The sequence below is a fragment of the Camelina sativa genome, chromosome 7, assembly GCF_030686135.1.
Source record: "Camelina sativa cultivar CO46 ecotype springtype chromosome 7, ASM3068613v1".
Classification (NCBI taxonomy): Eukaryota; Viridiplantae; Streptophyta; class Magnoliopsida; order Brassicales; family Brassicaceae; genus Camelina; species Camelina sativa.
Genome location: NC_141886.1, coordinates 2,738,811 through 2,764,564, shown reverse-complemented (window position 1 = coordinate 2,764,564; position 25,754 = coordinate 2,738,811). Strand labels below are relative to the sequence as shown.

At 37.4% G+C, this 25,754-nt stretch overlaps 9 protein-coding genes across 12 annotated transcripts; 4 read left to right on the top strand and 5 right to left on the bottom strand.

The window, feature by feature from the left end:
- Window positions 1–1,953: 1,953 nt before the first annotated feature.
- Window positions 1,954–3,147, top strand: LOC104700055 (squamosa promoter-binding-like protein 3). The gene is made up of 2 exons (XM_010415501.3): window positions 1,954–2,769; window positions 2,846–3,147. The coding sequence occupies exons 1-2, from the start codon at window positions 2,441–2,443 to the stop codon at window positions 2,940–2,942; spliced, it is 426 nt and encodes a 141-aa protein (XP_010413803.1). The 5' UTR covers window positions 1,954–2,440; the 3' UTR covers window positions 2,943–3,147.
- On the bottom strand, window positions 3,139–5,603 carry LOC104700056 (mitochondrial arginine transporter BAC1). Of its 3 annotated transcripts, none has more exons than XR_015561846.1 (8): window positions 5,206–5,603; window positions 4,738–4,827; window positions 4,449–4,550; window positions 4,257–4,361; window positions 4,078–4,176; window positions 3,820–4,001; window positions 3,619–3,717; window positions 3,139–3,527 (listed from the first exon to the last, which is right to left on the bottom strand). XR_015561846.1 is itself a non-coding variant. In XM_010415502.3 (8 exons), the coding sequence occupies exons 1-8, from the start codon at window positions 5,326–5,328 to the stop codon at window positions 3,393–3,395; spliced, it is 942 nt and encodes a 313-aa protein (XP_010413804.1). In that variant the 5' UTR covers window positions 5,329–5,597; the 3' UTR covers window positions 3,139–3,392. The 3 variants fall into 3 exon arrangements, 2 of the variants coding, with proteins under 2 accessions (XP_010413804.1, XP_087314277.1); XM_010415502.3 differs by having other exon boundaries at window positions 3,820–4,008; window positions 5,206–5,597; XM_087458151.1 differs by having other exon boundaries at window positions 3,820–4,008; window positions 4,257–4,550; window positions 5,206–5,556.
- A 2,419-nt stretch (window positions 5,604–8,022) lies between these two features.
- Window positions 8,023–8,851, bottom strand: LOC104700054 (dormancy-associated protein homolog 1). The gene is made up of 3 exons (XM_010415500.2): window positions 8,688–8,851; window positions 8,400–8,598; window positions 8,023–8,312 (listed from the first exon to the last, which is right to left on the bottom strand). The coding sequence occupies exons 1-3, from the start codon at window positions 8,776–8,778 to the stop codon at window positions 8,276–8,278; spliced, it is 327 nt and encodes a 108-aa protein (XP_010413802.1). The 5' UTR covers window positions 8,779–8,851; the 3' UTR covers window positions 8,023–8,275.
- A 989-nt stretch (window positions 8,852–9,840) lies between these two features.
- On the bottom strand, window positions 9,841–12,760 carry LOC104700053 (protein FRIGIDA-ESSENTIAL 1). Its single transcript, XM_087458150.1, has 5 exons — window positions 12,477–12,760; window positions 12,031–12,160; window positions 11,688–11,914; window positions 10,207–11,525; window positions 9,841–10,117 (listed from the first exon to the last, which is right to left on the bottom strand). The coding sequence occupies exons 1-5, from the start codon at window positions 12,595–12,597 to the stop codon at window positions 10,088–10,090; spliced, it is 1,827 nt and encodes a 608-aa protein (XP_087314276.1). The 5' UTR covers window positions 12,598–12,760; the 3' UTR covers window positions 9,841–10,087.
- Window positions 12,761–12,906: 146 nt separating this feature from the next.
- LOC104700052 (tyrosine--tRNA ligase 1, cytoplasmic-like) lies at window positions 12,907–15,519 on the top strand. Of its 2 annotated transcripts, none has more exons than XR_015562770.1 (10): window positions 12,907–13,146; window positions 13,361–13,514; window positions 13,673–13,956; window positions 14,048–14,144; window positions 14,305–14,372; window positions 14,466–14,548; window positions 14,643–14,788; window positions 14,932–15,037; window positions 15,136–15,195; window positions 15,297–15,519. XR_015562770.1 is itself a non-coding variant. In XM_087460196.1 (10 exons), the coding sequence occupies exons 1-10, from the start codon at window positions 13,046–13,048 to the stop codon at window positions 15,315–15,317; spliced, it is 1,149 nt and encodes a 382-aa protein (XP_087316322.1). In that variant the 5' UTR covers window positions 12,907–13,045; the 3' UTR covers window positions 15,318–15,519. The 2 variants fall into 2 exon arrangements, 1 of the variants encoding a protein (XP_087316322.1); XM_087460196.1 differs by having other exon boundaries at window positions 14,048–14,154; window positions 14,286–14,372.
- Window positions 15,520–15,580: 61 nt separating this feature from the next.
- Window positions 15,581–16,789, top strand: LOC104700051 (uncharacterized protein At4g28440). Its single transcript, XM_010415497.2, has 2 exons — window positions 15,581–16,075; window positions 16,451–16,789. The coding sequence occupies exons 1-2, from the start codon at window positions 15,733–15,735 to the stop codon at window positions 16,639–16,641; spliced, it is 534 nt and encodes a 177-aa protein (XP_010413799.1). The 5' UTR covers window positions 15,581–15,732; the 3' UTR covers window positions 16,642–16,789.
- A 110-nt stretch (window positions 16,790–16,899) lies between these two features.
- Window positions 16,900–18,233, bottom strand: LOC104700050 (protein NUCLEAR FUSION DEFECTIVE 6, mitochondrial). The gene is made up of 3 exons (XM_010415495.3): window positions 17,844–18,233; window positions 17,638–17,756; window positions 16,900–17,260 (listed from the first exon to the last, which is right to left on the bottom strand). The coding sequence occupies exons 1-3, from the start codon at window positions 17,984–17,986 to the stop codon at window positions 17,241–17,243; spliced, it is 282 nt and encodes a 93-aa protein (XP_010413797.1). The 5' UTR covers window positions 17,987–18,233; the 3' UTR covers window positions 16,900–17,240.
- Window positions 18,234–19,796: 1,563 nt separating this feature from the next.
- On the top strand, window positions 19,797–20,711 carry LOC147940769 (uncharacterized). Its single transcript, XM_087458256.1, has one exon. It carries the CDS (start codon window positions 19,797–19,799, stop codon window positions 20,709–20,711), a length of 915 nt encoding a protein of 304 aa, XP_087314382.1.
- A 2,158-nt stretch (window positions 20,712–22,869) lies between these two features.
- On the bottom strand, window positions 22,870–23,956 carry LOC104700049 (uncharacterized). Its single transcript, XM_010415494.2, has one exon. The coding sequence runs from the start codon at window positions 23,825–23,827 to the stop codon at window positions 23,033–23,035; it is 795 nt and encodes a 264-aa protein (XP_010413796.1). The 5' UTR covers window positions 23,828–23,956; the 3' UTR covers window positions 22,870–23,032.
- Window positions 23,957–25,754: the final 1,798 nt, after the last annotated feature.

Sequence of the window (25,754 nt, the reverse complement as noted above, 5' to 3'; positions counted from 1 at the left end):
TAAGGTTCCCCCACCACTTCTCTTCTTTATTGTCTGTCCATTCCAAAGATTTATAAGAAAACAAAGCAAAGAGTTTTTACTATTTACTAACATATCACCAACGTCGTCATTTCTTCATGTTCCTTCTCGTATATATATGCACTAATACAACTATACACTGATGTCAATAAAAATCTACTTCTAAAGTTTGTACGTACGTAACAAAAATATTATAACTGTATGAGAAGAAGATAGTTTTGTTTTTTTTTTTTTTACACAGATAGTTTTGTCATGATATGTCTCCGGGCTTGTTGAATTAGTTTCTATCTCGAAGTTTTAGCCACAAATATTTATTTATACTATCCAAAAAGTTAACGGAGGTTGTATAATATTAATCGATCCATCATATTTACCGTCGAGTTGAATTGGTTTAATGGGGAAAGGAAATGAAAAAGAAGAGAAGGACTGAATGAGAATGAGATGCTTGCTGAACAAAAGATGTAAACAAAAATTGACAGGCAGTACAATAATGTGTAGTAGTGTCATATGACAGCTGACGAGTCTACTGCCTATAGGAATGTGTGGGTTCCTAATACTTTGTTTATATTCATCTTGTTGTCATAATTAATACGTATCTAAATTCATAGTATGAAGTTGATGCTCTTTTGACCTAGTGGTGAATTAATCAAATGTTTTCTGTAATTTTTTTTTGGTATATGTCACTATGTCATATATGCGATTAGGTTGTAAGAAATATGAGATTTATGCAAATCAATGGAGGCCAACTTACCTATATCGATTGTCATTGTCCCATATGTGATTAAATAGTTTATTGTGAACGTGGTGCAAATAAAATTATCCGTTGTTAAGTGGTTTGTAGAACCGTTTGATGTATTTTCAAGTGCCATAATAAATCCATCATTGTAATAAGTACTGAAGATCTAATCATGATGTAAATGAACAAAAAATCATGATGGTATTACTGATCATTCATATTTGTCGTGATCAAAAGATCATAAAATATGTAAAAAAAAAAAATTAATAAGTTTATTTTTTAACGTGATGTTCGTTATGTGGATTTAAGTTAGAGATCAAAGTCGACTAAAGTAATAAGTATTGAGGACCTCACATTTGGTTTGCTCATTGGTCACTACTCACTATGGTCACTATTCACTATATATATATATGTGATTAAAAACCCTAACTTTCTAGCTTTAGTTAGATTTTGGAAGGTGTTGATCCGGTCATTACAAAATAAGTAGTGTTAAAAATAAGATAATTGAAATTTAAGCAAATTTAAAAGTTTTATTCAAAGTTTGTATATAAGATATGATTCTATACAATAGTGCATATCAAACACATTACACAACTCGTTTTAAAATCAGTTTTTTTTTTTTTTTTTTTTCATTTTATTGTTCGATTCGTTTTATGTCAGTGTCGTGAATCTCAATTCTAGATTATGCCTCGGCATACTGTACTAAGGTTTTCATTCAGGCGATCGACTTTTAAAAGTCAGCGATGATACAATATTTTACTGGTGGTTCAGTTTTGTAAAATAGTAAAACGAGGGGTGACAAAAATATAGATTTGTCCATTAGCCTCTAAGAGCTAGAAAGCAAACCTTTGCATAGCTGTACCATTTCTACATTTGTGTGTTTGTATAGATATGCATGGATCTAACTAACGACATAAAATGGCAAAATCTATTCACAGTTGAGTTAGATATATAATTAAATATAGTGCTATGTATAATTTTGATTGGTCAAAGAAAACAATACAACATACAAATTTGCTGTAATTTACCGTTTCATTATGCTAACAAATTACAAATTGGAAAATGAATACATTCACGTTTGGACCATTCTTATATGGCTACTTTTGGCTTCGTGGCCCCGATGACTAACTTGATCGACCTTATCATCTTCACCAAACAAGAAACTAAATTGTCAAATTAATTTAGTGGTGGCCCTATATGCTATAATATCGAAATAACTTCTCTTTGTAACCAAATAATATTCTTACGAGTTCGACAAAGAGATTTTATTTTGATACAAACCTACCAAGGATCATAACTTAATGAGCCATCCCATGATTCTTTCTCTGTATTGTCTTGTCAACTACATGCATATATGATAATATGAATCCGGGTGGCGACATAGCATCGACCATAACTTAAACCACAAAATAAACCCTGGTCCTCGTCAGGTTTTAAGGATACATGTGTGTGTACACAAAATAATAGAGCACTAAGCTTGTTCGTACTTTTTTTTTTTACACAACATGCTAATAATTTTTATACCTTAGGACGTGATGAGGAAAATAAAAGAGTAAAATTTTTGTGGTCCAAAGCACCTAAGATCCTTCCCCACTATTGTTTTGGGGGTCCTTTATTTCTCTTTCTCTTCTTGTTCCATCTTTCATGTGAGATAGAGAGAGAGTGTGTGGGTGTTGAATTTTGCAAATGAGTATGAGAAGAAGCAAGGCGGAAGGGAAGAGGAGTTTAAGAGAATTGAGTGAGGATGAGCAAGAAGAAGAAGAAGAAGAAGAAGAAGAAGAAGAAGAAGAAACAGAAGATGAAGATACTTTCGAAGAAGAAGAAGAGGCTTTGGAGAAGAAGCAGAAAGGTAAAGTTGCGGGTAGTAGTGGAGTTTGTCAGGTCCAGAGTTGTACCGTGGATATGAGCAAAGCCAAACAGTACCACAAACGACACAAAGTCTGCGAGTTTCATGCCAAAGCTCCTATTGTTCGGATCTCTGGTCTTCACCAACGTTTCTGCCAACAATGCAGCAGGTAAACTTCTGTCATCTTTTTCAAACAACAACCAAAGAACAAGAAATATGAGATTTTTTTAACTTTGGTTTCTAAGGTTTCACGAGCTCGGTGAGTTTGATAAAGCCAAGCGGAGTTGCAGGAGACGCTTAGCTGGACACAACGAGAGAAGGAGAAAAAGCGCAATTGAATAAAGACGGTGAAGGGTGTGAGATGCCGATTTGAAGGTTAATGAAACAGGCTTTGCTTACTCTCTTCTGTCAGTCTCTTTTATAGCTCCTTGTCTTGTAATCCCCTGTGTATCTCTCTGTTTCTCCATAATGCCTGCAATCAAAGCTATATATGCTAAACCTACGACATGATTAAATAAATGCATTGAGACTAAGTAAATGCTTGAAATATTATGTGTAAGACTGTGTAAACTTAGGAAATGTTATTACAAGCCAAGATCATATACTAGACCAGAAATCTATATATGTTTTGCAATCAACATATGAGGAGAGAGAGCTAAAACGCTATCAAAAATAATAATTTGGAAGACACTTTTGATTCTTGATATATGTAGTTCTCTTACAAGAAAGCTCATCAAAGGCCTGACTGACATCTATAAATCGGACCAAATAAATTAGATTGGAAGACTACTTCTAGTCACGTTTGATTCCCAACATTTTCATTGAGAACTCCCAAGCAACGATTGCTGCAGCATTAGCAGGGAATGCTCTCACAATGGTTGGACCCAGACCTGCATAGCATCCCTTGAGTCCAGCCCTCTTGTGAATCTGCAGAGATGATTTAATGTCAAAAACAATATTTCATATACTCTTTTGTATATCTATTTAGATTCATAGAGGGAAAAGATGGCTGGCCGACCGAGCTCAACACTTTAAAAGGATTTCTCTCGGTAGCTTTGTCTGGAGAGGTCTGGATAATTGTTTTTGCTACATCAAAGGGCAAAACAGCTGACCAGCACTGCATCATAGAAACAGGAGTAATATTCATATACTATATAGCAACATTTATCATGACAAACTCGATTGAATTCATGAAACACACTATATAGATTTTTCTTACAGCTATGCCTCCAAGGCCACCAGTGAAAACTCCAATCCCCATGTCAACCAAGTAACCATCTTTCAGCTTCGAATCCTCCAATCTCGAGTGGATATGATACCGTAAGTACTCATAGACAGTAAAAAAGACGGCATTTCCAGTACATTCTCTTAACAATGTTGCCGAACCACCACGAAAAATACCTGTTACCTGAATGATATCCCCATCAACCTAATGTTCGATTCTAAGTAGAAAATTTTAGCAACGAGAGTTTCTCACCCCTTCGTTTTTGACGGTCTGAACAGCACAATCAAGAGGACTGTTGTATCTACGGAAGCTGGGAACCAAAGAATCCGTTCCTTGGATCTGCATTCTACACTGAAGAAAACAGTGAATGTCCAAAAAAATCCATGGAAACCATCAAAGGGGAAAGAGAAATGGTGCTATGGAGATTTCACCTTTACTAGCTCTGTTGGACATAATACAAAACTAATAATAGCTCCACCAAACATAGCAGACGGAACAATTATCTCTGGGCGTGGCCCATCATCCGGCAAAGTTCCCTTCATAAAAACAACCAAATCATGTAATCTGTAAGAGATACATATATCTGAAAGACAGTGAAAGATCAATTGGCCTAAAAATGTTACCCGCAAGAACAGCTTTGCCTGGGAGTATATACCAAACATCAATGAACTTTCAAAGGCCATTCCCAAAAACGACGATGTTGCTCCACTGTAAAGTCCTTTGACCTAAATAAAGATTTCAAGTCAGCAAAAAAAACTTGTATCTAGCCAACCAGATGATGATGATGGACATCTAGTAAGTATTCATTGACACTGAAAAAAATCTAGACTTTCAAGAACTAAAATTGTTTTTCATAGATGGTAGAGTCTACTAAGGAGACATAGCACAACAAGAGTGCAGAGAAATACATACTCCTTCAGATTGCAGGATCCTAGAAGCACAATGCAGTCCGTTTTTGTATCTGATCCCTTGCACCTCTGTATTATGTTTCTGAAGTTTCACCTGATAGACAAAAAGATACAAATTACACCCCCCCCCCACGAATCAATCAATCATGACTTCCTAAGATGAGTGATACCAATCCAAGGATAAACTACCAAAAACAAAAACAAGACATGATTTTTTTATGGCTAGAAAGCTCATAAGCAACAAATCTATATATAAGTCTATATCGAATAGTCCAATGTCAGAACTTAGAACACTTTGTGACACCAATGCATCAGTAAATTAGAGCAAACCACATGATTTAGAATTCAGAAGCTGAGTAATGGAATTGGAATTGGGAGTCTGAAGCCTAATCTTCTCGAATTGGAGCATGAAACACATATAATACCCAATTGGTATAAAACACTCAGAAAACTGAAAAATTGAGTAAGTAACCTTGACGGTGTCGAAAGGGTGGCCGACGGCGACAGTGGCGAGACCAGCATTCATTCCGGCTACATATTCCTTGTAAAACCCTAATCCCTCTCCGGTCGTTGTCGTCGTCTTCTTCTCTCCCATTCTCCCACCGAGCAAGTCACTTTGTTTTTTTTTTTTTTCAACAGTTTTTGATTAATTTCTAACATTTGCTTGCAGTGCAGAGTTAAAATTTAAAACTTTTAATATGAGATAATGAGAGAGAGGGTCAGAGGGCTATACAAATTTACCCTCTGCTTAGTAAAAATATTTCACTTATTTTATTTCTGAGTTAGAATAATTTGTACCAAAGTTTCCAACACTTAGTTACACAAGAATTATGGGATAAGGAGGTTACACATAGAAAAATGTTTGGGGATAAGATCGAGTTGAGAAGGTTAATAATCAGTAAAAGAAAGAAAAAAAATTAACAAAAAAAAAAGAAAAGATCATCCGTCTGTCCATGTCACTCGGAGGTAGAAATGTCAATTCGACGGGACACATACATTATTTTATGGATATTTAGGGTCAAAATCCAAACAGAACTATATTTATATAAGTACAAACCAAATAAGACCATGACTAATTGGACTATCTATGAAGTTTAGATAATACATTAATTTAATTATGCTAAATTTATCATAATACTCATAAATTCATAAATAACACTCATAAGCTCATACTAAATCTGTACATAACTCATAAATTTATATTTATAAATCCATAATTTTCATAACCCTTATAACCTTCACCTAAACCGGCGGCTAATCAAATAAGAAGATTCAGAAGAATCACAATCATCTGTTCATATTAAAAACCCCAACTCATACAATGATACAATACACAAAATCAAAATCAAACTTAGAATTGATTAAATCGAGTAATCGACGAAATGAAGAAAAAAAAATTTCTCCAAATTTGAAATCTCTAATTTTTAAGGCTTATTAGACGGTCCATGTCCAGATGATTTTAGACCATTTATCAACGGACTAAATTGGTTTTGGATCCATTTAACCACTTCAAATTTGGTCATGACCATAACTGTCCAATTTACTTTGGACATGGACAGCACATGGTCTCTAAAATCAATTGACATCTCTATTCAGAGATAACTATTTCTGCTATAGTAACTAGTTATTAATTGTACCCAATTACATCCAAATACATGTAAATGTATAAACTTTATTACTATCATATTGCTGTTTGTTAACACAAGAATGCATTTAACCATGATTAGATTTTTTTGTTATATAAGAGATCAACTATAGTCAAGTTAAACTTAAACTAAATCACTATCATAATTGCTTGTTGACATAAATCATTCATCTAACCATGGTTAACTTTTTGTAATTCATTGATATGAGATCAACCACGGTTAAGTTACATTATGGCTTTGAATGGTTGTGCATACACTCCATATTCGATAATACATATTAACATTTTAATATGGAGTAAAATAGATTATAGTATGGAGTAAACAATGGTATGTACAACACCATACAATAATATGCATAACATCATAGTATTATTATAAATGGTAAAAATTGGATCATAGTACGTTTGGAGTGGTGTGTATAAAAAAATAAGATAATTTTAATAATATTTTTGATCATAATTAATAATAACTATTACAAAATGATTCTAAAATTACAAATAAAAAATTATTATTTCGATTATCCCATAACATATCAGCAAAATTAATATGGTTGATTCAAATATCTACTTATAAGCTAAATTAAACTAGTTAATAAACTGATAATTTGGTTGATTCAAAAAATTAAACTAAAAACATGAGATGAGGTAATAAAACTTACTTATGAATTTGAGATGAGATAAATGGTTAATTCAACAAGAAAATAGCTTTCTAAGATTGAAAAGCTTCAATGACCGAAGAGAAAAGAGTTCTCTCTAGTTGCTCTAGTTTTTATTTTTGGGAATTTAATTTTTTTCGTGAGTTTTTAACATTTATGAATGATCATATATATATATATACACATTTTTGAAAAGTACAAAAAATCATAAGTTTAACCAATGAGAACAAAACAATCCAACTAATTAAAAAATATGTTTTTATCCAACTTTCACTGTTAGTATGGAATTTGTATGGAAGATTTATGGAATAAACAAAAAAAATTGGACCAATTGTACAATTCACACGGTATACAGTTTTTTTTTTTAAATATAGACAAGTATAAAGTTTTGTAATATAAAGTAGTGCACACTGATCTGCAATGGTGAATAGTGAATTTAGTACGGACCGGTCCAGAGCATACCGCACAACCATTCACAACCTATGCTAACCATAGTTAAGTTATAATTCTATCGTTAGCTATATAACTCATTTCGAAGATAATCGTTACATGCCTGAACAGTATATATAAACATTACAAGAGAGACTAGAAAGGGCACGTATATATCGCCACCGATATTTTTCCCACCTAGTTAAAACTGTACCCAACTAGGAAACTATATCCATTATCCAAAGACATGTAAACACTTCAAATAAATCACTATCATAATTGTTTGTTGACACAAAGAATTCATCTAACCATGGTTAAGTTTTGGTTATACTCCATGGTTAGAGATCAAGTGATCAACCATAGTTAAGTTAAACCATAATTAAATCACTATCATAATTTTTTGTTGACAGTTGACACAACAAACAAATTAATTCATCTAACCATGGTTAAGTTTAACGTTTTTGTTATTTTTTGATGTTAGATCAACCAAGGTTAAGTTAAATTCCATTATGCTAACTATAGTTAAGTTAAATTCTATCGTTAGCTAAATCATTAGAACTTTGAGAAGCTAATATATTACCGAACAGTATAAACATTACAAGAGACAACAGGACATATCGCCACCGTCAAAACCAAGCCAGATGGTGGAGATCGAACGGTCACTATTCACTAACAACCACAAACGACAAGAAAACAAAAAAAGTTGCGAATGCAAAGCAAAGTAGACGAAACAGTAAACAAACACGTGGCGGAAGCAAGACATGATATCTAAGTCACCGGCGTGTATGTCAGTCACTCCAGCCTCTCTCGGCTCAACGGTGCTGGCTCCTAGTATCGTCGCTGTACAGCCTACGGATCACAACAACGTTCAAAACATCTTAGATCTGATCTGAACCGTCCGATCACAATTTTAATATCAAATGTTTTAGTACGTACCAGTCGTAGACTGTGGGAGAGTTTGGGTGAGAAGGCTTGTCGAAGAGGTTTGTGCCCATTCCTCTAGTGGCTATGTTACTCCCTGGATGAAACACACTTCTCCACACGTTCTCCTTACGTGCCGATCCTGGCGTCGTCGGAGTTCCAGGACTCCCCGCAACCGCCGACACAGTTTTGCTACTGCTCCCTTCTCCTACACCTTCCAAAAAATCATTACGTAATTAAGAGATCATACATACATCTATATATGCAAGTTCATGATGGACTTAAGGTTAAATAAACAAATACTTTTGATGTCAAGGGGTTGGGCGGTGATCTTATTGCGGAGGCGGCCAAGGCCATGCTCGGGCTTAGGTCCGGCAAAAGTTTCATCCCACATCTTTTATCTATCTTCCCTTTCTGATTTTCTTTGTTTTGGTTAGTCTTGGAGATAATGGTATCAAGTGTGAAGTACTTACTTGAGGCTTCCTTCATCTATTTTATAGACCCATTTGTAAAACTATTTCTGAAAATATCTTCTTCTTTTTTTTTTGTCGTCTATCTCTCCCTTATTTTATTCGACCCGTAAATATATCTAGAGAAATAGTATTAGACAAGAAACAATTGATAAATTATTAGTTGAAAAAACAACAACTGAAGTTTAAATATGAGCACAAAACAGAATTTTCGTTAAAAACTTCTGAAAATACTTTTATAGCCAACTATTATTTTCCTTTCATATATAAATACCATGATATATTTGTAAAAAAAAGTTTGTTATTTATAATGTCATGTAATTTTTATGTTATTTTACAACATTTGAATATAACATACAACATTTGTAATACACAATATCTTTGCAAATTAGAACGCGGATAAGCCAATTTTATATGTATATCATAACACGTATTCAACCTTAAATTTAATACATTGATGCTAGTATAAAATAGATCAAACCATAATAATCAGAAGAGTGAGCAGTGAGGGAGGAGAGTGGGAAATATAAAAATGCGGGATGGATAGAGATCGTCGGATCGAGATATGGATAAGGACGAAGAGTCATGAAAGTAGTGGGACCTTTGTGAATCAAAGTATCCAAAGGCTTTTCGTGGAAAAGTAATATAAAGTATTACAGGAACAAAAAAACAACAAACATATTTCGTGGAAAAGTATTATAAAGGACCCCGTGGAAGCTGTAACATAGTTATGTACTTACCCTATCTCCTTAGTTGGATAAGCTAGGCTTATTTTGAAGTTTGTACATGGTGTTTTGAGGTTAACATGCTAGAAAAACTAATCACTAATGAACCTGGTTGGTTTTGTATGCAAACAATTAGACAAAGTCAAGATGATCGAGAACATACCTTAAAACATTCATTATTCGGTCTCTCCCTGTTTTCCCCTCCATCTGCTTCCAAAGCAACCACCTCTATATGTATCTATCATCTTTGCAAGGGTGAAAAACTTTTTAAAGTCTAATTTAAGCTTTGAAGAGTTTTACAATTGTATATATACACATATCCTCCACCAAGCTCCACTTCCAACCTTGTTCCATTATTTTTAAAGGATAGAAAATGGAGATCCAAAAGAATTTAGGTGGTACGTACTAAATCCTAATTGACGAAAAAGAAAGGATGACATAATTTACAAGAATCTCGTCCATTCGAGCTCATTGCCATCGCCACCAAAGTGGCATTTGGTTTGATAACTCAGGGTTTACCGTACTTTTCAACGTACCCCTGCAAATGAACAGAGGAAGTTTTCAGATTATAAGGCAACAATGCTTACCCCTGGTCATTTGTGTTTAATTTCGGTCTAAGAAACTCACCTCGACAAGCTTCACAATTTTGGTTGCAGACAAACCAAGATACTGATCAACTGATCCGGTGTCAGTTGGCACCTGATGAAACTGGACTGCGGCGCTTACTACCTTCTCCGCAGCTTTTTTAACTATCATGTTATGCACATCTTTGGTAAGACGACCTTCACGCCACAACGGTTTCAACATTTCTTTAACGGTTTCCACAACTGCAGTTCGGAATTGTCTCATTACTTTTATCTCTGCATCTGACCTCACTTCACCATCTATCTCATCTGATTTCAATGTCTTTTTATATGAAGACCCATCACTTCTATGCCAAGCATCATGCCCTGCAGGCTTGCTCCTTTTCAAAACAACTCTATTCTCTGCAGCTGCCGCCGAAGAAATCTCTTTACTAGGTGTTGCTGTGTCATTTTGATCAACCACTGAAGTAGCCACCCCTTCCACTACTCCATGTGCTTCCAAACTCCTTCTCGCCACACTTTCTTGGTGTTGATTTTGACTGCATGAACTGCTTTTATCATCATTCTTGCATTCCCGTGCTTGGGTACCACTACCAGAATCACCATCTTTCTGCTGGCGAGAATTTTTCCGTGCCTGTTCTCCTTTACTTGACAATGAAGCATTACGAGATCTGTCTCCTAGATTCTCTATATCCGTGAAAGGATCGTAGAGGGCATCAGACGAGGGAAGTATATAAGGTGGAATTGTAAACGATGCTTTAAAGGGTTCAGAAGGTTCCCAATCGTCTGAAGAAACTTTCTTTTTACTGCTAGTTGTGTTGCATGCTGCACCTTTCTCAGAAGAAACAGCTGCCTGACTCTCTTGAAGCGTTGGAAGTGATCGAGATCCACATATATTATTCCCCTTTTCAAAATTCCCCACGGTAGAAGCACCCTCATTCATAGGAACAGAAGCTACAGAACTGGACAATGATCCTGTCCAGGCTGGTCGAGAGGATCCCATGTCTGGTTTTAAATAGGAACTGATAGGAGATCTATGCTCATGAACAAAGCTGCTTCTCAATGTGAAGGCATTGCTGTTATTAATAACTAGAGACCTGTTGTCAGTGAAAGGAGCACCACACGTTTGCTTCAAACTCTCTCTTCCTGTGTTTTCAGATGAAGGCATAAAGCGCATCTCGTTATTGAACGGGAAAACTCTCTGAGATCCTGGGGGATTGACGAAAGACATGGAGGAGAAAACTCTCTGAGAACCTGGGGGATTTACGAGAGATAAATCCTCTCTGGTATGCAAAGGTGTCACGCCGTTTCCGATTAACTGGGAAACTCTAACACCTTCATTGCTGTCTGATATTCTTCTTGCTGAATAAACAAAAGCAAAATAATGTATTTGTTAATTCATGAAGAGCAATTAACCCCCACAAGGCCAGAAGTATTCAACGACCTCTATATTGTTGGAACTGCTTCAACACAGGATCACAAATATCAAAATCTTCAAAAGAATATTCCAATGGTACTACATACCTACATCAGACTGGATATAACTGCTTCCAGCCATGTTATTTTCCGGCTGTTGTTGACTAGTGCAATTTGAATTCTCTTTCACATGTAGAAACTTGCAGGAAACCCCGTTGAAACACCACCCTTTAGCAAAAAACTTGCAGAGATGAGCTGCACGTTTTTGTTCTGGCTCATTCCCTTCACCGGCGGCAGGGAAAAAACTGTTTGGCGTTATACCCGGAGCAGGAAATCTGAGAAACGAATCATCTTTCAGTATAATGACTTCAAAAACATGGAAAATACAGAAGGCTCATACTCCTAAGCTCAGTTTCAGTAAAACTTTAACAGGAAAAAAATTTGCCATAACCTTGATAAAGTTCCATTATCTTGAGCAAAAGCTTGTTCCTTTATGATATTTGCTTGCTCATTTGAAGGTGTTGTTACAGAATGCCTCTTCACATCTACATGGGACGAGTTTGAATGAACAAAAGAGTTTCCTACAGAAACAAAAGTACAAAACTTTGAGTTCTGTAAGACTGTAACAGTAAATGAACTTGCCTACTTCGTGTTAAAGCTACAATTTTTACAAGAGAGCTTCAGTGACAATCTAATTACAACCAAAACCATTCAAGTCTTCGAACCTCTCATCAGAGCTAAATCTAGTCAATTTTAATAATTCTCTCTTGTCTTCTAGAACAAATAAATTCATCAGTTCCAATTAGAATAGGTGTTTCCATCAAATCAATTCACAAACTTTGACACAATCAATCAACAAAACCGTGCACCAAATCACGAATTCAATCAAATACTAACCGTTCTGGGGATTGGGAGCTTGAATTGGTTTATGAAGCAATTGAGATTCTCCTCCAATTGTATGTACTTGCACCTTTTGTTCGACCTCATCATCGTCAATGTCCATGTCGGAATCAGACATCTTGAAGTCTCCGGCGAGGTAAACAAACCCAGAGTGTGGTAAAATTTACTGCGGCGTGATCGGAGGACGGAAGCTGGCTGTTTTGGTTGAGTCCTCCTGATCTCTCCCAGAATACGTTTGGTATCGAAACCACACCATTGATTACAAAGACCCGTACTCATTTATATATCTAATGGGCCTTTCCTAAATTATATAAAGCTTAAGGCCCAATATTAAATTCCAATTAACATTTTAAGCAAATATTTCCTAATTTCGCATGTGCTTGTTTTTATCTTTTAAGCTAACCGGATTAAACCAAAACAAAAAATTAAGGAAAACCGAAATCAAACCGTGAAGAAACGTGAAGCGTAGTGGCGTTCTGTTCCACGTTAACTCCGGCACAGTTCGCAATTTGGTGGAAAAAAGAAAAAACCCTAACAAGCCTTCGTTCGCCGCCGGCTAGTTTTTGATGGCGGACCAATCTTCGGAGACCGTTAACAAACTTTCGTCGGAAATGGAGACTGTTTCCGTTTCATCAAGTCAGGCACCTTCTTCCTCCGCTGGATTACAGTGAGTTTTCTTCCCATCATCAGTTTAGCTCTTCAATTTAAGTTTGGATTATTTGATTTTCTCATGGAGATTAGAGCGTTTCCTCTTAGTCCGGCTATATCAATTTAGGGTATGGTATTTTTTAAAATTGATAACTTGTCCAATTTTGAAGTGTTGCATTGTTTGTTGTTTGGTAATTGGTGTGGTGGATTCAAAAACTTGACTAATTCGACAGGATGAGTGAAGAGGTTGAGAAGAGATACAGAATTGTAAGAAGCATTGGTGAGGAATGCATACAGGAGGAAGAGCTTAAGAATCTTCTTTCTAAGAAGGCTGCTCCGATTTGTTATGATGGGTTTGAACCATCAGGAAGGATGCACATTGCTCAGGTCAGTTATCTCTTGAGGTGTTTTCAGTTTAAACTTTAGCTGCCATTGTTACTTAACTTGTCATGTATAGTGTATGCTACTTTATTCCATTACTTTATACAATGTGGGAAGCTTGGGCTAATTCTGTTAATCTGTTTTGTTCTGTTGTTTCCTAATAGGGAGTGATGAAGGTCATTAATGTGAACAAAATGACTTCAGCTGGTTGCAGAGTGAAAATTTGGATCGCTGATTGGTTTGCTCAGTTGAACAACAAAATGGGCGGTGACTTGAAGAAAATCAGAGTGGTTGGAGAATACTTCCAAGAGATATGGAAGGCCGCTGGGATGGACAATGACAAAGTTGAGTTTTTGTGGTCGTCTGAAGAAATTAATTCCAAGGCCGATAAGTACTGGCCTCTTGTGATGGACATTGCTCGCAAAAACAAGCTCCCTAGAATTTTAAGGTTTCTTTTTCTTTAATCTTCTCCATGCTTGGATGTATTTATGCGAGGGAAATGAATGGGACCTGAATGACTCTGTATCTTTTCCTTGTAGGTGTGTGCAGATCATGGGACGTAGTGAGACTGATGAACTGAGTGCTGCTCAGATCCTTTACCCATGCATGCAATGTGCTGATATTTTTTTCCTCGAGGTACTTTTATATGTGTTTTTCCTTAGTTTAAAACTTCTCTTGCCCATATTTTGTTGATGTATATATAGTTCGTTTTTTCACTCAGTCTAATGTTATATTATGTGTATCTGGCTTATGAGTTCTGTGATTGCTGTTAAAAACGTTTATTATACATCTGTAGGCTGATATTTGCGAGAGAATACTGTGATGACATAAAGAGGAAAAACAAACCGATAATCTTGTCGCACCGTATGCTCTACATTTTCATGTTTTACTTCTTTTATACCATATATTTCCAGGACTAGCGGTGGTTAATCATCTGTTAGCTGTAACTACTTACAGATATGCTTCCTGGTCTCCAACAAGGGCAAGAAAAAATGTCCAAAAGTGATCCGTTATCTGCCATCTTTATGGAAGATGAGGAGGTAACTGTAACTCAGCAAATTTTCTAAGTTAACAAAAGTAGAGAAGAGATTTTTCACAGTTATTGACTAGTTCTGAAGGTCTTGTCGTTCTTAGGCTGAAGTTAATGTGAAGATCAAGAAAGCTTATTGTCCTCCAAAAATTGTTCAAGGCAACCCATGCCTTGAATACATCAAATACATCATTCTACCATGGTTTGATGAGTTCACAGTTGAGCGTAATGAAGAATATGGCGGCAACAAGTGAGTTTTTATCCGTTTTTGCTAAAAATAATCATAGTCGCTTGCTCAATTTTAAATACAATTTGGATTTTGGTGTAATCCTATTACATATGTTATTAAGATGGCGATACTGATCCTGCTGTGGAATGTCTTCCGAATGTTAGGACCTACAAAACCTTTGAAGACATTGCTACTGAATATGAAAGCGGTGAGTTGCACCCCGGAGATCTAAAGAAAGGCCTGATGAACTCGTTGAACAAGATTTTGCAAGTAAGATAAAGTTTCTTTTATATATTAACAGAAAGATAGAAACGAATAGTATTTCGGAAAACCTTTACAACAAGAATATTTACCTCCTTTTACCACAGCCTGTTCGTGATCATTTCAAGACAGACGCACGCGCCAAGAACCTGCTCAAACAGATCAAGGTAACAAAAAAACATATTATGTTTGTGGTTATGGTGTTAAGTAGAAGATTACTACATAAAGAATATCTCTCTCACACTCGTTTGGTTTTTGTTTTGTGTAGGCTTACAGAGTCACCAGATAAACAAATTACAGAGCCAGAATGTGTCATTGTTTCAGACAAAGCTTTCTCTCACTTTTTATGAAACTTATTATATCTCCAAAACACACTGTAACACTCCTTGGATTTTAGTTGATTTTGAGTAGATCAGTAGTTACCATTTGAGTAATTACAACAGAGTTACACCAAACATCTTTTGATTAATTTTACTTTGGTCTTAGATTGACGTGGCTGCCTCAAACTGCTTTTTTTTTTTTTTTCGTTCTTTTTCTTTTTTAATTTTTTATAAAAGTTGAGAAAAAATAGTAAATTCCACTAAAAAAGAATCATCAGAAGAAGAAGACTCATCCCTCTCTCTCTCTAGGGATTTCTACTTCTAAAGAGATCGAAGAAGAAAGAGATTTTGTTCGTTTCGAGATTTTTGACCTCAGTCCCCCCAATGGCGTCAAACACGAGCAACGACAATTTCCAGCATAGACCACGGCAAAGAAACGGACCGCCTCCGCCGCGGCGACAAGGAAGAAACCCGCCGCCGCCACCGGCTCGGAATCAACCACAGCAGCAGACTCCTCAGGAGAAGAGGAAACCGGTGTTCGTGAAGGTGGATCAGCTTAAACCAGGAACGAGCAGTCACACTTTGACTGTTAAAGTCGTCGATCAGAATTCCGTAACTCAGAAGCCTACTGGTGGTGCTTCTTCTCATCTCCGGCCTGCTCGGATCTCTGAGTGTCTCGTTGGTGATGAGACTGCTTGTATCCTCTTCACTGCTCGCAACGATCAAGGTGACTTCATCCCATTCCTCTCTTGCAATTTTGTTCTTTTACATTATAATTTTTGGTTTATTTATGTTTCTTTTTTTTGAATTACCTGTCAAATCCTTTGGAGCTTCTTAGTCTTGATCGAATCTGTATGTCACCTCTCAATCAGATTCTAGCTTCAAAACATTGTTGCTATTGTGTTAAGAATTCAAATGTTGGATACTTGAAGCCTTGTTCTCTTGGAACCTTCATTGACATCACCTATACTCATTTGCTAGAATTATAGATTTTGTTGATTAAATACGGCTCTCTAGGATTTGTACTGCTCTGATATTGAATTTGGTGGTTAGAACACTTTGCTTTTGGGGGATAATATAAGTCGTTCTTTTGTGGGTGTAGTGGACTTGATGAAACCAGGAGCTACTGTGAATATCCGGAATGCAAAGATAGATATGTTCAAGGGATCGATGAGGCTTGCTGTTGACAAATGGGGTCGCATTGAGGTCACTGAACCGGTTGACATTACTGTTAAAGAGGACAACAATTTGTCTCTTGTGGAGTATGAGCTCGTCAATGTCGTTGAGGAATGATCTCTAACCCCCCCCCCCCCCCCCCCCCCCCCCAATGTCTCTAATAGGTTATATCGCCACAATGAATTTTGTTTTGCTACCGCGCGTGGTGTATGATAATTATCTTTTATGATGTGGGCAAGTATGCTATTTTTTATCTACCGGTGTATTTATCTCGATCTCGGGTTTTTGGTGCGCACGATCAAGGAATGATCTTGGGTTTTGAGTTTTGGATGCTTTTGTTTGGTCCTTGAACAGAATGTTAATGGAAAAAAGAACTTGGTAAAAAAGATTTTTATGTCTTGCAAAATAGTCATATCCATACCCAAAATACCACTTCAAGTTCTCTGATATTTTGATTGCTCAATACCCAAAATTAAAGATAAGCTAGGATTGGGACCGGTTTTTGCTAATAAGTAGTCACCTTAACTGCACTGGTTGGTCCTTACAAATCTCCTGGGTTAGAGCTGATAAGAATTCTATAAGATCCCTTAATGGACAACCTTGAAGAAGGTCAGAACCTGATCTTTATGACCTAAGAAGAAACATGACACCGCTACTGTCACTTCATCAACTTAGCTTTAAAACTGCATCCATTCTTGCACTCCATAAGAGATTCATCATGCATCATCAATACAATCTGAGCACATAGAACATCATATCAGCATCCAGAAAAAAGAAAAAAAAAACATAACCGCATGTGATTAGACAGAACAAAGAGTGTTGCAGGATTCATTAAAGTTTGTAAATTGGCCATTCATGTGAAAACACTATCACTATCATAAGAAAAATCAACCCAGCATTAAGATATTCCCCTTTTGCCTAACTCCAAAAAGAAGACATGATTGATAGTTTACATCACTCACTGAATGCAAGACATTGAACAACTCTTATGACTAGAGATAGATGTGCAAATCCACAATGCAACAAGATTGAAAGGACACAGCTCTATGTAAATCAGTCACTAAGTATCAAATCACTGAGAGAGAGGATAGAGTCTTTGACTAGAGAAAGTACCTTGGATGGTCCAAATGGAGCGTCCTGAAGCTGAAAGCATCGAATTGAGCAAAGCAGAAGCAGTGGCCGTGTGGTACGGCAGCATCGTCTCGACGCAGCAGCTCAATTCCACCGGAGATCTTTTCAATTTCAAAATGCATAAATCAAAACTGAGTTAAAACCGCCGACGCAAATCAATGTTTCGGTTTCACTGTGTGTTGTTTTACCTGAAAATGCGGTTAGAGAGAGGGCTCTGTTTAGGCATCCTAAACGTAGATCGCGCAGAAGAAGGCGTAGGCTTCGTCGACCTTAACGCGGCAACGGCGGCTCGACCAACACCGGAACGGAGGACGGATCTAGCGGCGGACATTGATGGTTTCCGATTAATCTCGTTGGATTTTTCGGATTTAGGGTTTTTTCTGGGTTTGTAGGTTTCGCTTGGGTCAACGCAACTAATAAGTATTTTGTTACACGAGCGTGTGCATGTCACGTGACTAAGACCATGTCATAAAATTCTATACAAATCTGTTGTCGGTGGTTTTCACTTTTCACAAAGCAAATAAAGAGAAAATTATTAACATTAGAGTATGTGCAATAGATTTTGCTTTATTGTGTTTGTTCTTGTTCGTTTTGATTTCAAAACTTTATACAAGACAAAAGAAGAATAGAGGATAGATGTTGAGCATCATTCATGGTTATGAAAAAAAACGTGGAATAATATAAACGTGGAGGGCAACCAATAAAGCCATTTACGGTTTTTAACTTTCTAAGCAAGATTGATGCTGCCGCCGGCTTCTCCGGTTCTCGGAGGAATACATCTGGTGTCGGGGGATAATGGTTCACTGGTAGAGGGGGCCGCTATCGAAGTTGGTACATTGGTTTCGCAGAAAGCACTTGTGAGATTAATTCGGAACAGAGCATTGAGTCTAGGCAGCGTGATGTGGGGCGGAGGTAATCCTACAGGCTAAGAGGTCTTACGCAAACGTTGCTCGTAAACACGTTTTTTCTCAGCAAAAGTTTGACATCGTGGAGGTTGATGGGCAGCAGAGAGTGATTGTCTCGAAGGAGGTTTTACATGACGCGAAACCTCTTTGGGAGGATTTTCTCATGGGTAAGTTTTTAAGCACAAAAGCTTCTCATGTGGGTAAGATACACATGATTGTTAACAAAATTTGGCGATTGGGTAATACTTCAACTTTGATTGATGTGTATGAGGTGAATGGCACGACTGTAAAGTTTCGAATCAGAAGTGAGAGTATGCGTAGAAGGGTCATAAACAAGGGTATGTGGAATATAATGGATACTCCAATGGTGGTTTCAAAATGGTCTCCGTTTGAGGAGGAAACTCAGCCTGCTCTGAAGTCGATCCCTTTGTGGGTCACATTATCTGATGTGCCTCCTTCTCTGTTTACTAATAAAGGCATGCAGTTCCTGGCGAGTGCTGTTGGTAAACCGGTTCGGTTGCACCCGAAAACTGATACTTGTACTAGCTTTAAGGTTGCTCAGATTCTGGTGGAGGCAGATTTAACAAAACCTCTGCCTAAAGATTTTGTTTTTATGGAAGAGGAAGAGGGGGAACTTGATGCTGTTATCAAATATGCTTACCCTTGGCTACCTCCAAAGTGTGTTGGCTGTGGCAAGTGGGGCCATTTAAAGGATACTTGTTTAGCGAAACCTCTGCAAGAGCTTGATCCCTCTACCTCTACTATCGCTCATGAATCAGAGCAGATGACATCACCAACGCTCCAAGCTGGTGTTTCCTCTGAAAACGGGGATAAGCAGATGACTCCTACTCAGGGTGACGCAGTCTCTACTTCGGATGTGGTTGTGGATGATATGCACTCGCAACAAGAGAAACTTTTGGGGACGTCTTTCATTCCACCGTTACGTCCATCGCTGCCTCGTGGCTCCAAAACAGCACACAAAGTAATTTCAAATCCTTCTACTCAACAACCTAGTGTCACATCTAGGGATCAGAGTAAACGGACCTCTTCCAAGCGATTTTAATGTCTGGGTTCTTTTGGAATGTTCGCGGATTAAATATAACTTCTAAACATTCCATTATCAAGAAATGGATTGATGATCAAAACTTTCAGTTTGGCTGTCTTATCGAAACTAGAGTGAAGGAGCGTAAGGCTTAGTGGTTGGGTGTGAAGTTGTTTAGAGATTGGTCGCTACTAATGAACTATGAGCATAGTACTTGTGGGCGTTTGTGGGTGGTGTGGCGTTATAATGTTAGTCTTACTCCCGTGTTCAAGAGTAGCCAACTTATCACGTGTTTGATTAAATTAGAGGGGGCAGAGGAGTTCTTTTGTTCTTTTGCCTACGGCTCTAATTTGATGGAAGAAAGGAAGGTCTTATGGGAGGATTTACGTAACCACAAGGACTCTCCGATGATGAGGGATAAGCCTTGGCTTATCTTTGGAGATTTTAATGAAACTTTGGTTGTTGAGGAACACTCTTGTGGTGATGATAGTCCAGGTGTTACAGAGGGCATGAGGGATTTTCAGTCGGTGGTGAACTATTGTTCTCTCGCCGATTTGCCCTCTCATGGTCCAGTATTTACTTGGTGTAACAAAAGAGAGAATGATCTCATCTCGAAAAAGTTGGATCGTGTTCTAGTGAATGAGGATTCGATCGCTTCATATCCGAAGGCCTATAATGTTTTTGATGCTGGTGGATGTTTAGATCATTCTCGTTGCAGGATAAACATTATTCCACAAGTTGCATCTAGACGAAGCTGTAAGCCGTTTAAGTTCGTTAATGCAATCGCTGAGATGAGTGAGTTTAAACCAGTGGTGGATGATTTTTGGGGTGGCACTGAAGCTATTCACATGTCTACTTCCTCTCTGTTTCGGTTTACTAAAAAACTCAAGGCCCTTAAGCCGAAACTTCGATGTCTGGCTCGTGACAAGATAGACCACTTGGTGCATAGAACAAAAGAAGCATATATTACACTTTGTGCGAAACAGGAATCAACATTATCAAACCCTTCTGCAGATGCACTGCTCGCAGAAAAAGTGGCATATGACCGTTGGTGTTTCCTTGCTGGTTTAGAAGAGAAATATTTGAAGCAGAAAGCTAAGATCCACTGATTAAAGGTGTGTGGCCATAATAGCAAGTCTTTCCATCGTGCAGTTCAGACGAGAGTGGCACAAAATATGATTCGGGAGGTTCAGACGCCTGATGGTAGTGTCGTTTCTGATATAGAAGAGATTAAGAAGGAAGCAGAGCGTCATTTTAAAGATTTTCTTCAGTTCATTCCGCCAGAGTTTGAAGGAGCTATGGTGGAGGAACTGTAGGATCTCATGCCGTTTAGATGTTCAGTGGAGGAGCAAAACAATCTTACTAAACCGGCCTTAGCGGATGAGATCAAAAAGGTTCTGTTTTCTATGCCATCGGATAAGTCACCGGGTCCGGATGGGTTTACCGCATAATTTTATAAAGCAGCTTGGGATATAATTGGTGAGGAGTTTGTGATTGCAGTCCAATCATTTTTTATCAAAGGTTTTTTACCTAAAGGTGCAAATGCTACTATCCTTGCTCTAATCCCTAAGAAGATGGAGGCAAAGGAAATGAAAGACTATAAGCCAATATCATGTTGTAACGTGATTTACAAAGTGATTTCTAAAATATTAGCAAACCGCCTCAAGGTACTTCTCCCTAAGTGTATTGCTTATAATCAATCGGCTTTTGTTAAGGACCGCCTCCTGATCGAGAATGTTCTCCTTGCCACTGAATTAGTCAAAGACTACCACAAAGATACAATATCCAGTAGGTGTGCCATCAAAATCGATATCTCGAAGGCATTTGATTCGGTTCAATGGCCTTTTCTTAAGAATGTGCTCTCTGCTTTGAATCTCCCATCCGAATTTGTGCATTGGCTCATGCTTTGTGTGACGACGGCTTCATTCTCTGTTCAAGTCAATGGGGAACTAGTGTGTTACTTCCAAAATGCTCGAGGGTTACGACAGGGATGCTCTCTCTCTCCCTACCTGTTTGTTATTGTTATGGATGTTCTCTCCAGGATGTTGGATAGGGCAGCGGGAAAACAGTTTGGTTACCATCCAAAGTGTCAGCAGCTTGGTGTCACTCATTTAAGTTTTGCGGATGACCTTATGGTCCTCTCTGATGGTAATGTGAGATCTGGCCTGAAAATAAGCATGGAGAAATCCACAATCTACTTAGGTGGTCTTTCGGAGTTAGATTGTCAAGAGATTCAAAGAAGTTTCAGTTTTGCGGTAGGTCAGTTACCGGTTCGGTACTTAGGCCTGCCTTTGGTTACCAAACGTCTCACTTCATCCGACTACTCGCCACTACTTGAACATTTAAAGAAGAAAATCAGCTCCTGGACAGCCCAGTTTCTCTCGTTTGCAAGCCGTCTAAATCTGATTTACTTGGTTCTTTGGAGTTTATGTAACTTCTGGCTCTCGGCATTTAGGCTCCCTCGACAGTGTATAACTGAGATAGATCAATTATGTTATGCTTTTCTTTGGTTTGGCCCAGATTTAAACCCTCACAAAGCTAAGGTCGCATGGGGAACTATCTGCACTCCTACAAAAGAAGGTGGACTGGGATTACGGTCATTAAAGGAGATGAATGATGTTTGTTGCTTAAAGTTGATTTGGCGTATCGTTTCTTCAGGGGAGTCTCTGTGGGTCAAATGGGTGGACACATATCTTTTCAAATAGGCACACTTTTGGTGTGTGAAAGCTACATCCGTTGGTTCTTGGATGTGGAGGAAACTACTAAAGTTCAGGCCACTGACAGCACTTTTATGTCGAAACGAAGTAAATAATGGGCTCCGCACTTTCTTCTGGTTTGATAATTGGTCGAGTCTTGGTCGGTTGGTTGATGTTGTAGGGGAGAGAGGAAGCATCGACATGGGGATAAGTACACATATGACTGTCGCTGATGCGTGGGGGTAGACGACATCGACGGCGATACCGCCTGCAACAATTTAATCAAATTGAAGAAGAACTCTCGATGCAGCGGAATCTCTCCAACTCCCGCACTGATGTTGTTCTTTGGAAAGGAAAAACTGTTGCACTAGTTGTACCAAAATATTTTTGTACAAACAAACTGCTGCACTAGTTGTACCAAAATATTTGTGTACAAACAAACTGCTGCACCAGTTTAACAAACTGGTGGACTAGTTGTACCAAAATATTTTTGTTTTTGAATATAATTTATTATAACATTAAAATAAAATAAAAAAGAAAGAAGAATAAAGATTAAATTAACATTAGAGTATTAGCGTAACAAGCATTACTATATTTATTCTTTCAAAATTTATATGCAAACAAATTATATTTTTGACAGATAAACCATATCATAACTTAGCTTGACAAAAAGAAACACTCGAAGATATATTAAAGCAAATATTTCTTAATTTTATTGTTTCATGTGGGCATGCTTATGGAGTGAACTGATCTCCTTGCTCTTCCCCGAACATCTCGGGGTGTTGGTTCGAATCGTATGGATTCTTGAAGTTGGATTTCTTCTCGTTGTAACCGGTGGGCTTGTAGTTGTAATAGTGATTCTGGTAGAAGCTGCCGTGATTTCTGTCGTCGTCAAGGTCGTAGTAGTATTTACCATTCGCCATATACCTCGTATCGCTCATTCCTTGTCTCTCTACGTTGTTGCTATAACCCTTGTACGCCTCCTTCTCTCTCTTCTCCGCCCCGTAAGTGTTGGAGTTTCCGTAGTAGCTCATGTCCTTGTTGCCATAACCCTTGTACGCCTCCTTCTCCCTCGTATCCGTCCCGTAAGTATCGGGGTTTCCGTAGTAGACCGTGTCCCTGTTGTTGTCGTAAATCTCGGTCGGCTTAGGATAGCTATCTCTGTAGTTCTTGTAAGATTCTTGGGTTTGATCCGTTTCGCTTAGGCTTGGGGTGGAGAAAGAGTCGTCGTAGTTAACGGTCTCCTCGTTCTTGTTATTGTTCAACGTCTCTTCATTGTTGTTGTTGGTTGTCTCGTGACCGTACAAGCCGTACCCGTTTTCTGACTGGGGGATAAAAGCAGGGTTCTGGTCATCTTGCTCTTTCTTCTCGTTGGTTTGGTTAGGGACAAGACTGTTAGGGTTTTGTTCTGTGGGGTTTTCTCTTTGAAACTTACCAAAGGAGTAGCTGTCTCTTGCATTGATTTGGGTGGAGAAAAGAACAAGTGTTAAGCAGAAAAAGAGGAGGCATGAGCTAGTAGAAAAAGCCATGGTGATGTGAGTGTTATGGGTTTGTGAGAGAAAGTGGGAGTGTTTATATATAGGAAAGGGTTTTCTTTTTTTTCTTTTCCTTTTGATTAATTTAACTCCTTTTAAAAAATTAATAGAGTGTAAATGGTTAGGTGCAAGTAAAGAGTGGATTGGTAATAATGGTTGATGGCGAGTCCATTTAGAAGAGATGAATTTTCAAAGAGTTAGTTCGACTTTTGGTGGCGCCTTTGTAGTTATTTTATCAGAAAATGGTAACTAATCAAACCGATTATGTAAAATTCTAATACCTAATATTATGAGGTTTGTTAAAACACATATGGACAATGAACATGAGCATCATGCTCTAAAAGGATGGGGTTGTAGTATATATTATTAGTGTTTATGCAAATGATTCATTTGGCGAACAATATATACCAAAAGCCTACATCAAAACGTTCTACACGTAATAACAGTTGAAAAATTATCAATGACTTGATGAACTTTTTACCTCAAAAAACATGTTTTGAAACGGAAGAAACTTGTCAAAAACGATAGTGCAATTTTGTACTACTTCTCTTTGGTACGCTCTGCCCTCTTCGCTGCATATCGTGTAAACCATTCAGAATCTAGATATACCTATAGAGCTCTAATCCAAAGATATGAGTGCTCTGTTGTGACTTTGTGAGTCGTGTGACCCAACGTACGTTCTCTCAGTTTTATTTTATTTTAGTTACGTTCTCTCAGTTTAGCTAAAGCGTAAGTGTTAAATTGTTAATTGTTTCCACATGCACCCAAAAAATGAAAATCATACTGCTTATTTGTATTGGGGATTATTTTTCTTTCTCTATTATCACTATAGTAGTTATTTTCTCTTGGAGGAAGAAGAAAATTAGTTGACTTAATGAACAATAAAAGGAAATTTGTTTTTGTTTTTTTGTCTCTATATGTCAACCAATAAAAAGAAAATTAGTTGACAACAAAAAAAGAGGGGTGAAAATGAAGTTGCAATGGCAAAGTCACCACAATAGGGACACCGATATGAATTGAATCGTACTACTATACGTTTTCCGAGCCTAAAGCATGCATCTACGTTTGTTTTCCTTTTTTCAATATCTTTGATAGAAGAAACATCTAATATACCGGATTTAAGAAACTGTTGGTTTGGTTCTCACTAACATCGATCAATAAATAAGCAAACATAGCTTGTTCGTAATTCTTAAATATTTTACCTAATAAAATTAAATGCTTGACAAAAGTTTCAAGCTTCATTTGACTTCTGTGAGTATGGGGAAGAGAGTTGGTACTTCTCCTTTTCGGACAATATTAAGATAGATCTCAACTACCGAATTAAGAAAACGATAATAAACGGCTCCACACAAATCTTTTAGGGGGAAAGATAAAATACACGTATTCATAAAAATAAAATAAAGATTTGGTTAATGATTTAGACCCACAAGATAGTACAAGCAAAGGGTGAGATCATCCATTTGTTAGATTTTGTCAAAGTATTTGGGAGTAGCATGACTTGCCGTTGGAACTAACTAATAAAGATTGGTGGGTTGAAGAGATAGTGAATGATAGGGAAGCTTGCCCAAATCACTTATCCTCCTCACTGCAAAATGCACAACCATATACACACTATTATTCCGCTAATTAGCTAGTTAAGTTACATCATAACTATCAATTTCTCTATCCTACACAAAAATTGAAAAAAAAAAAAAAAAACCAAAAAATAGTAGCAGTCGGCAACGTACTATTCTGCTCAATATTATACACTAGTAGTACTACTACCACTATTCAAAAGTCCATAATTCCAGTACTAGTAAGTGTAATAGCACTAATCAAAGTCCTTTCTTGTTGGTTGTGACAAATTGACAATAAGCACCATCCAACCTTATAAAGTTTTAAGTTTAAAGCGAAGACAAATGAATCCCCAAAACTAGTTGAG

Excerpts from the sequence above, each read along its gene's own strand:
- LOC104700050 (XM_010415495.3), bottom strand. The coding sequence starts at position 17,986 with ATGTCCGCCGCTAGATCCGTCCTCCGTTCCGGTGTTGGTCGAGCCGCC. Across the intron at positions 17,757-17,843 it reads CTCTCTAACCGCATTTTCAG|ATCTCCGGTGGAATTGAGCT; the intron begins GTAAAACAACAC and ends GAAATTGAAAAG. Across the intron at positions 17,261-17,637 it reads CTCCATTTGGACCATCCAAG|ATTGTATTGATGATGCATGA; the intron begins GTACTTTCTCTA and ends CTATGTGCTCAG.
- LOC104700055 (XM_010415501.3), top strand. The coding sequence starts at position 2,441 with ATGAGTATGAGAAGAAGCAAGGCGGAAGGGAAGAGGAGTTTAAGAGAA. Across the intron at positions 2,770-2,845 it reads TTCTGCCAACAATGCAGCAG|GTTTCACGAGCTCGGTGAGT; the intron begins GTAAACTTCTGT and ends TTGGTTTCTAAG.
- LOC104700049 (XM_010415494.2), bottom strand. The coding sequence starts at position 23,827 with ATGGCTTTTTCTACTAGCTCATGCCTCCTCTTTTTCTGCTTAACACTT.
- LOC104700052 (XM_087460196.1), top strand. The coding sequence starts at position 13,046 with ATGGCGGACCAATCTTCGGAGACCGTTAACAAACTTTCGTCGGAAATG. Across the intron at positions 13,957-14,047 it reads AAGCTCCCTAGAATTTTAAG|GTGTGTGCAGATCATGGGAC; the intron begins GTTTCTTTTTCT and ends TTTTCCTTGTAG. Across the intron at positions 14,549-14,642 it reads TCTTTATGGAAGATGAGGAG|GCTGAAGTTAATGTGAAGAT; the intron begins GTAACTGTAACT and ends TGTCGTTCTTAG.
- LOC104700056 (XM_087458151.1), bottom strand. The coding sequence starts at position 5,328 with ATGGGAGAGAAGAAGACGACGACAACGACCGGAGAGGGATTAGGGTTT. Across the intron at positions 4,551-4,737 it reads GGATCCTGCAATCTGAAGGA|GTCAAAGGACTTTACAGTGG; the intron begins GTATGTATTTCT and ends ATCTTTATTTAG. Across the intron at positions 3,718-3,819 it reads GTGGCCTTGGAGGCATAGCT|TGCTGGTCAGCTGTTTTGCC; the intron begins GTAAGAAAAATC and ends TCTATGATGCAG.
- LOC104700054 (XM_010415500.2), bottom strand. The coding sequence starts at position 8,778 with ATGTGGGATGAAACTTTTGCCGGACCTAAGCCCGAGCATGGCCTTGGC. Across the intron at positions 8,599-8,687 it reads CCAACCCCTTGACATCAAAA|GTGTAGGAGAAGGGAGCAGT; the intron begins GTATTTGTTTAT and ends ATTTTTTGGAAG. Across the intron at positions 8,313-8,399 it reads TCTCCCACAGTCTACGACTG|GCTGTACAGCGACGATACTA; the intron begins GTACGTACTAAA and ends TGTGATCCGTAG.
- LOC147940769 (XM_087458256.1), top strand. The coding sequence starts at position 19,797 with ATGAACTATGAGCATAGTACTTGTGGGCGTTTGTGGGTGGTGTGGCGT.
- LOC104700053 (XM_087458150.1), bottom strand. The coding sequence starts at position 12,597 with ATGTCTGATTCCGACATGGACATTGACGATGATGAGGTCGAACAAAAG. Across the intron at positions 12,161-12,476 it reads AGCTCCCAATCCCCAGAACG|GAAACTCTTTTGTTCATTCA; the intron begins GTTAGTATTTGA and ends TTGTTTCTGTAG. Across the intron at positions 10,118-10,206 it reads AAATTGTGAAGCTTGTCGAG|GGGTACGTTGAAAAGTACGG; the intron begins GTGAGTTTCTTA and ends GTTCATTTGCAG.
- LOC104700051 (XM_010415497.2), top strand. The coding sequence starts at position 15,733 with ATGGCGTCAAACACGAGCAACGACAATTTCCAGCATAGACCACGGCAA. Across the intron at positions 16,076-16,450 it reads CACTGCTCGCAACGATCAAG|TGGACTTGATGAAACCAGGA; the intron begins GTGACTTCATCC and ends TTGTGGGTGTAG.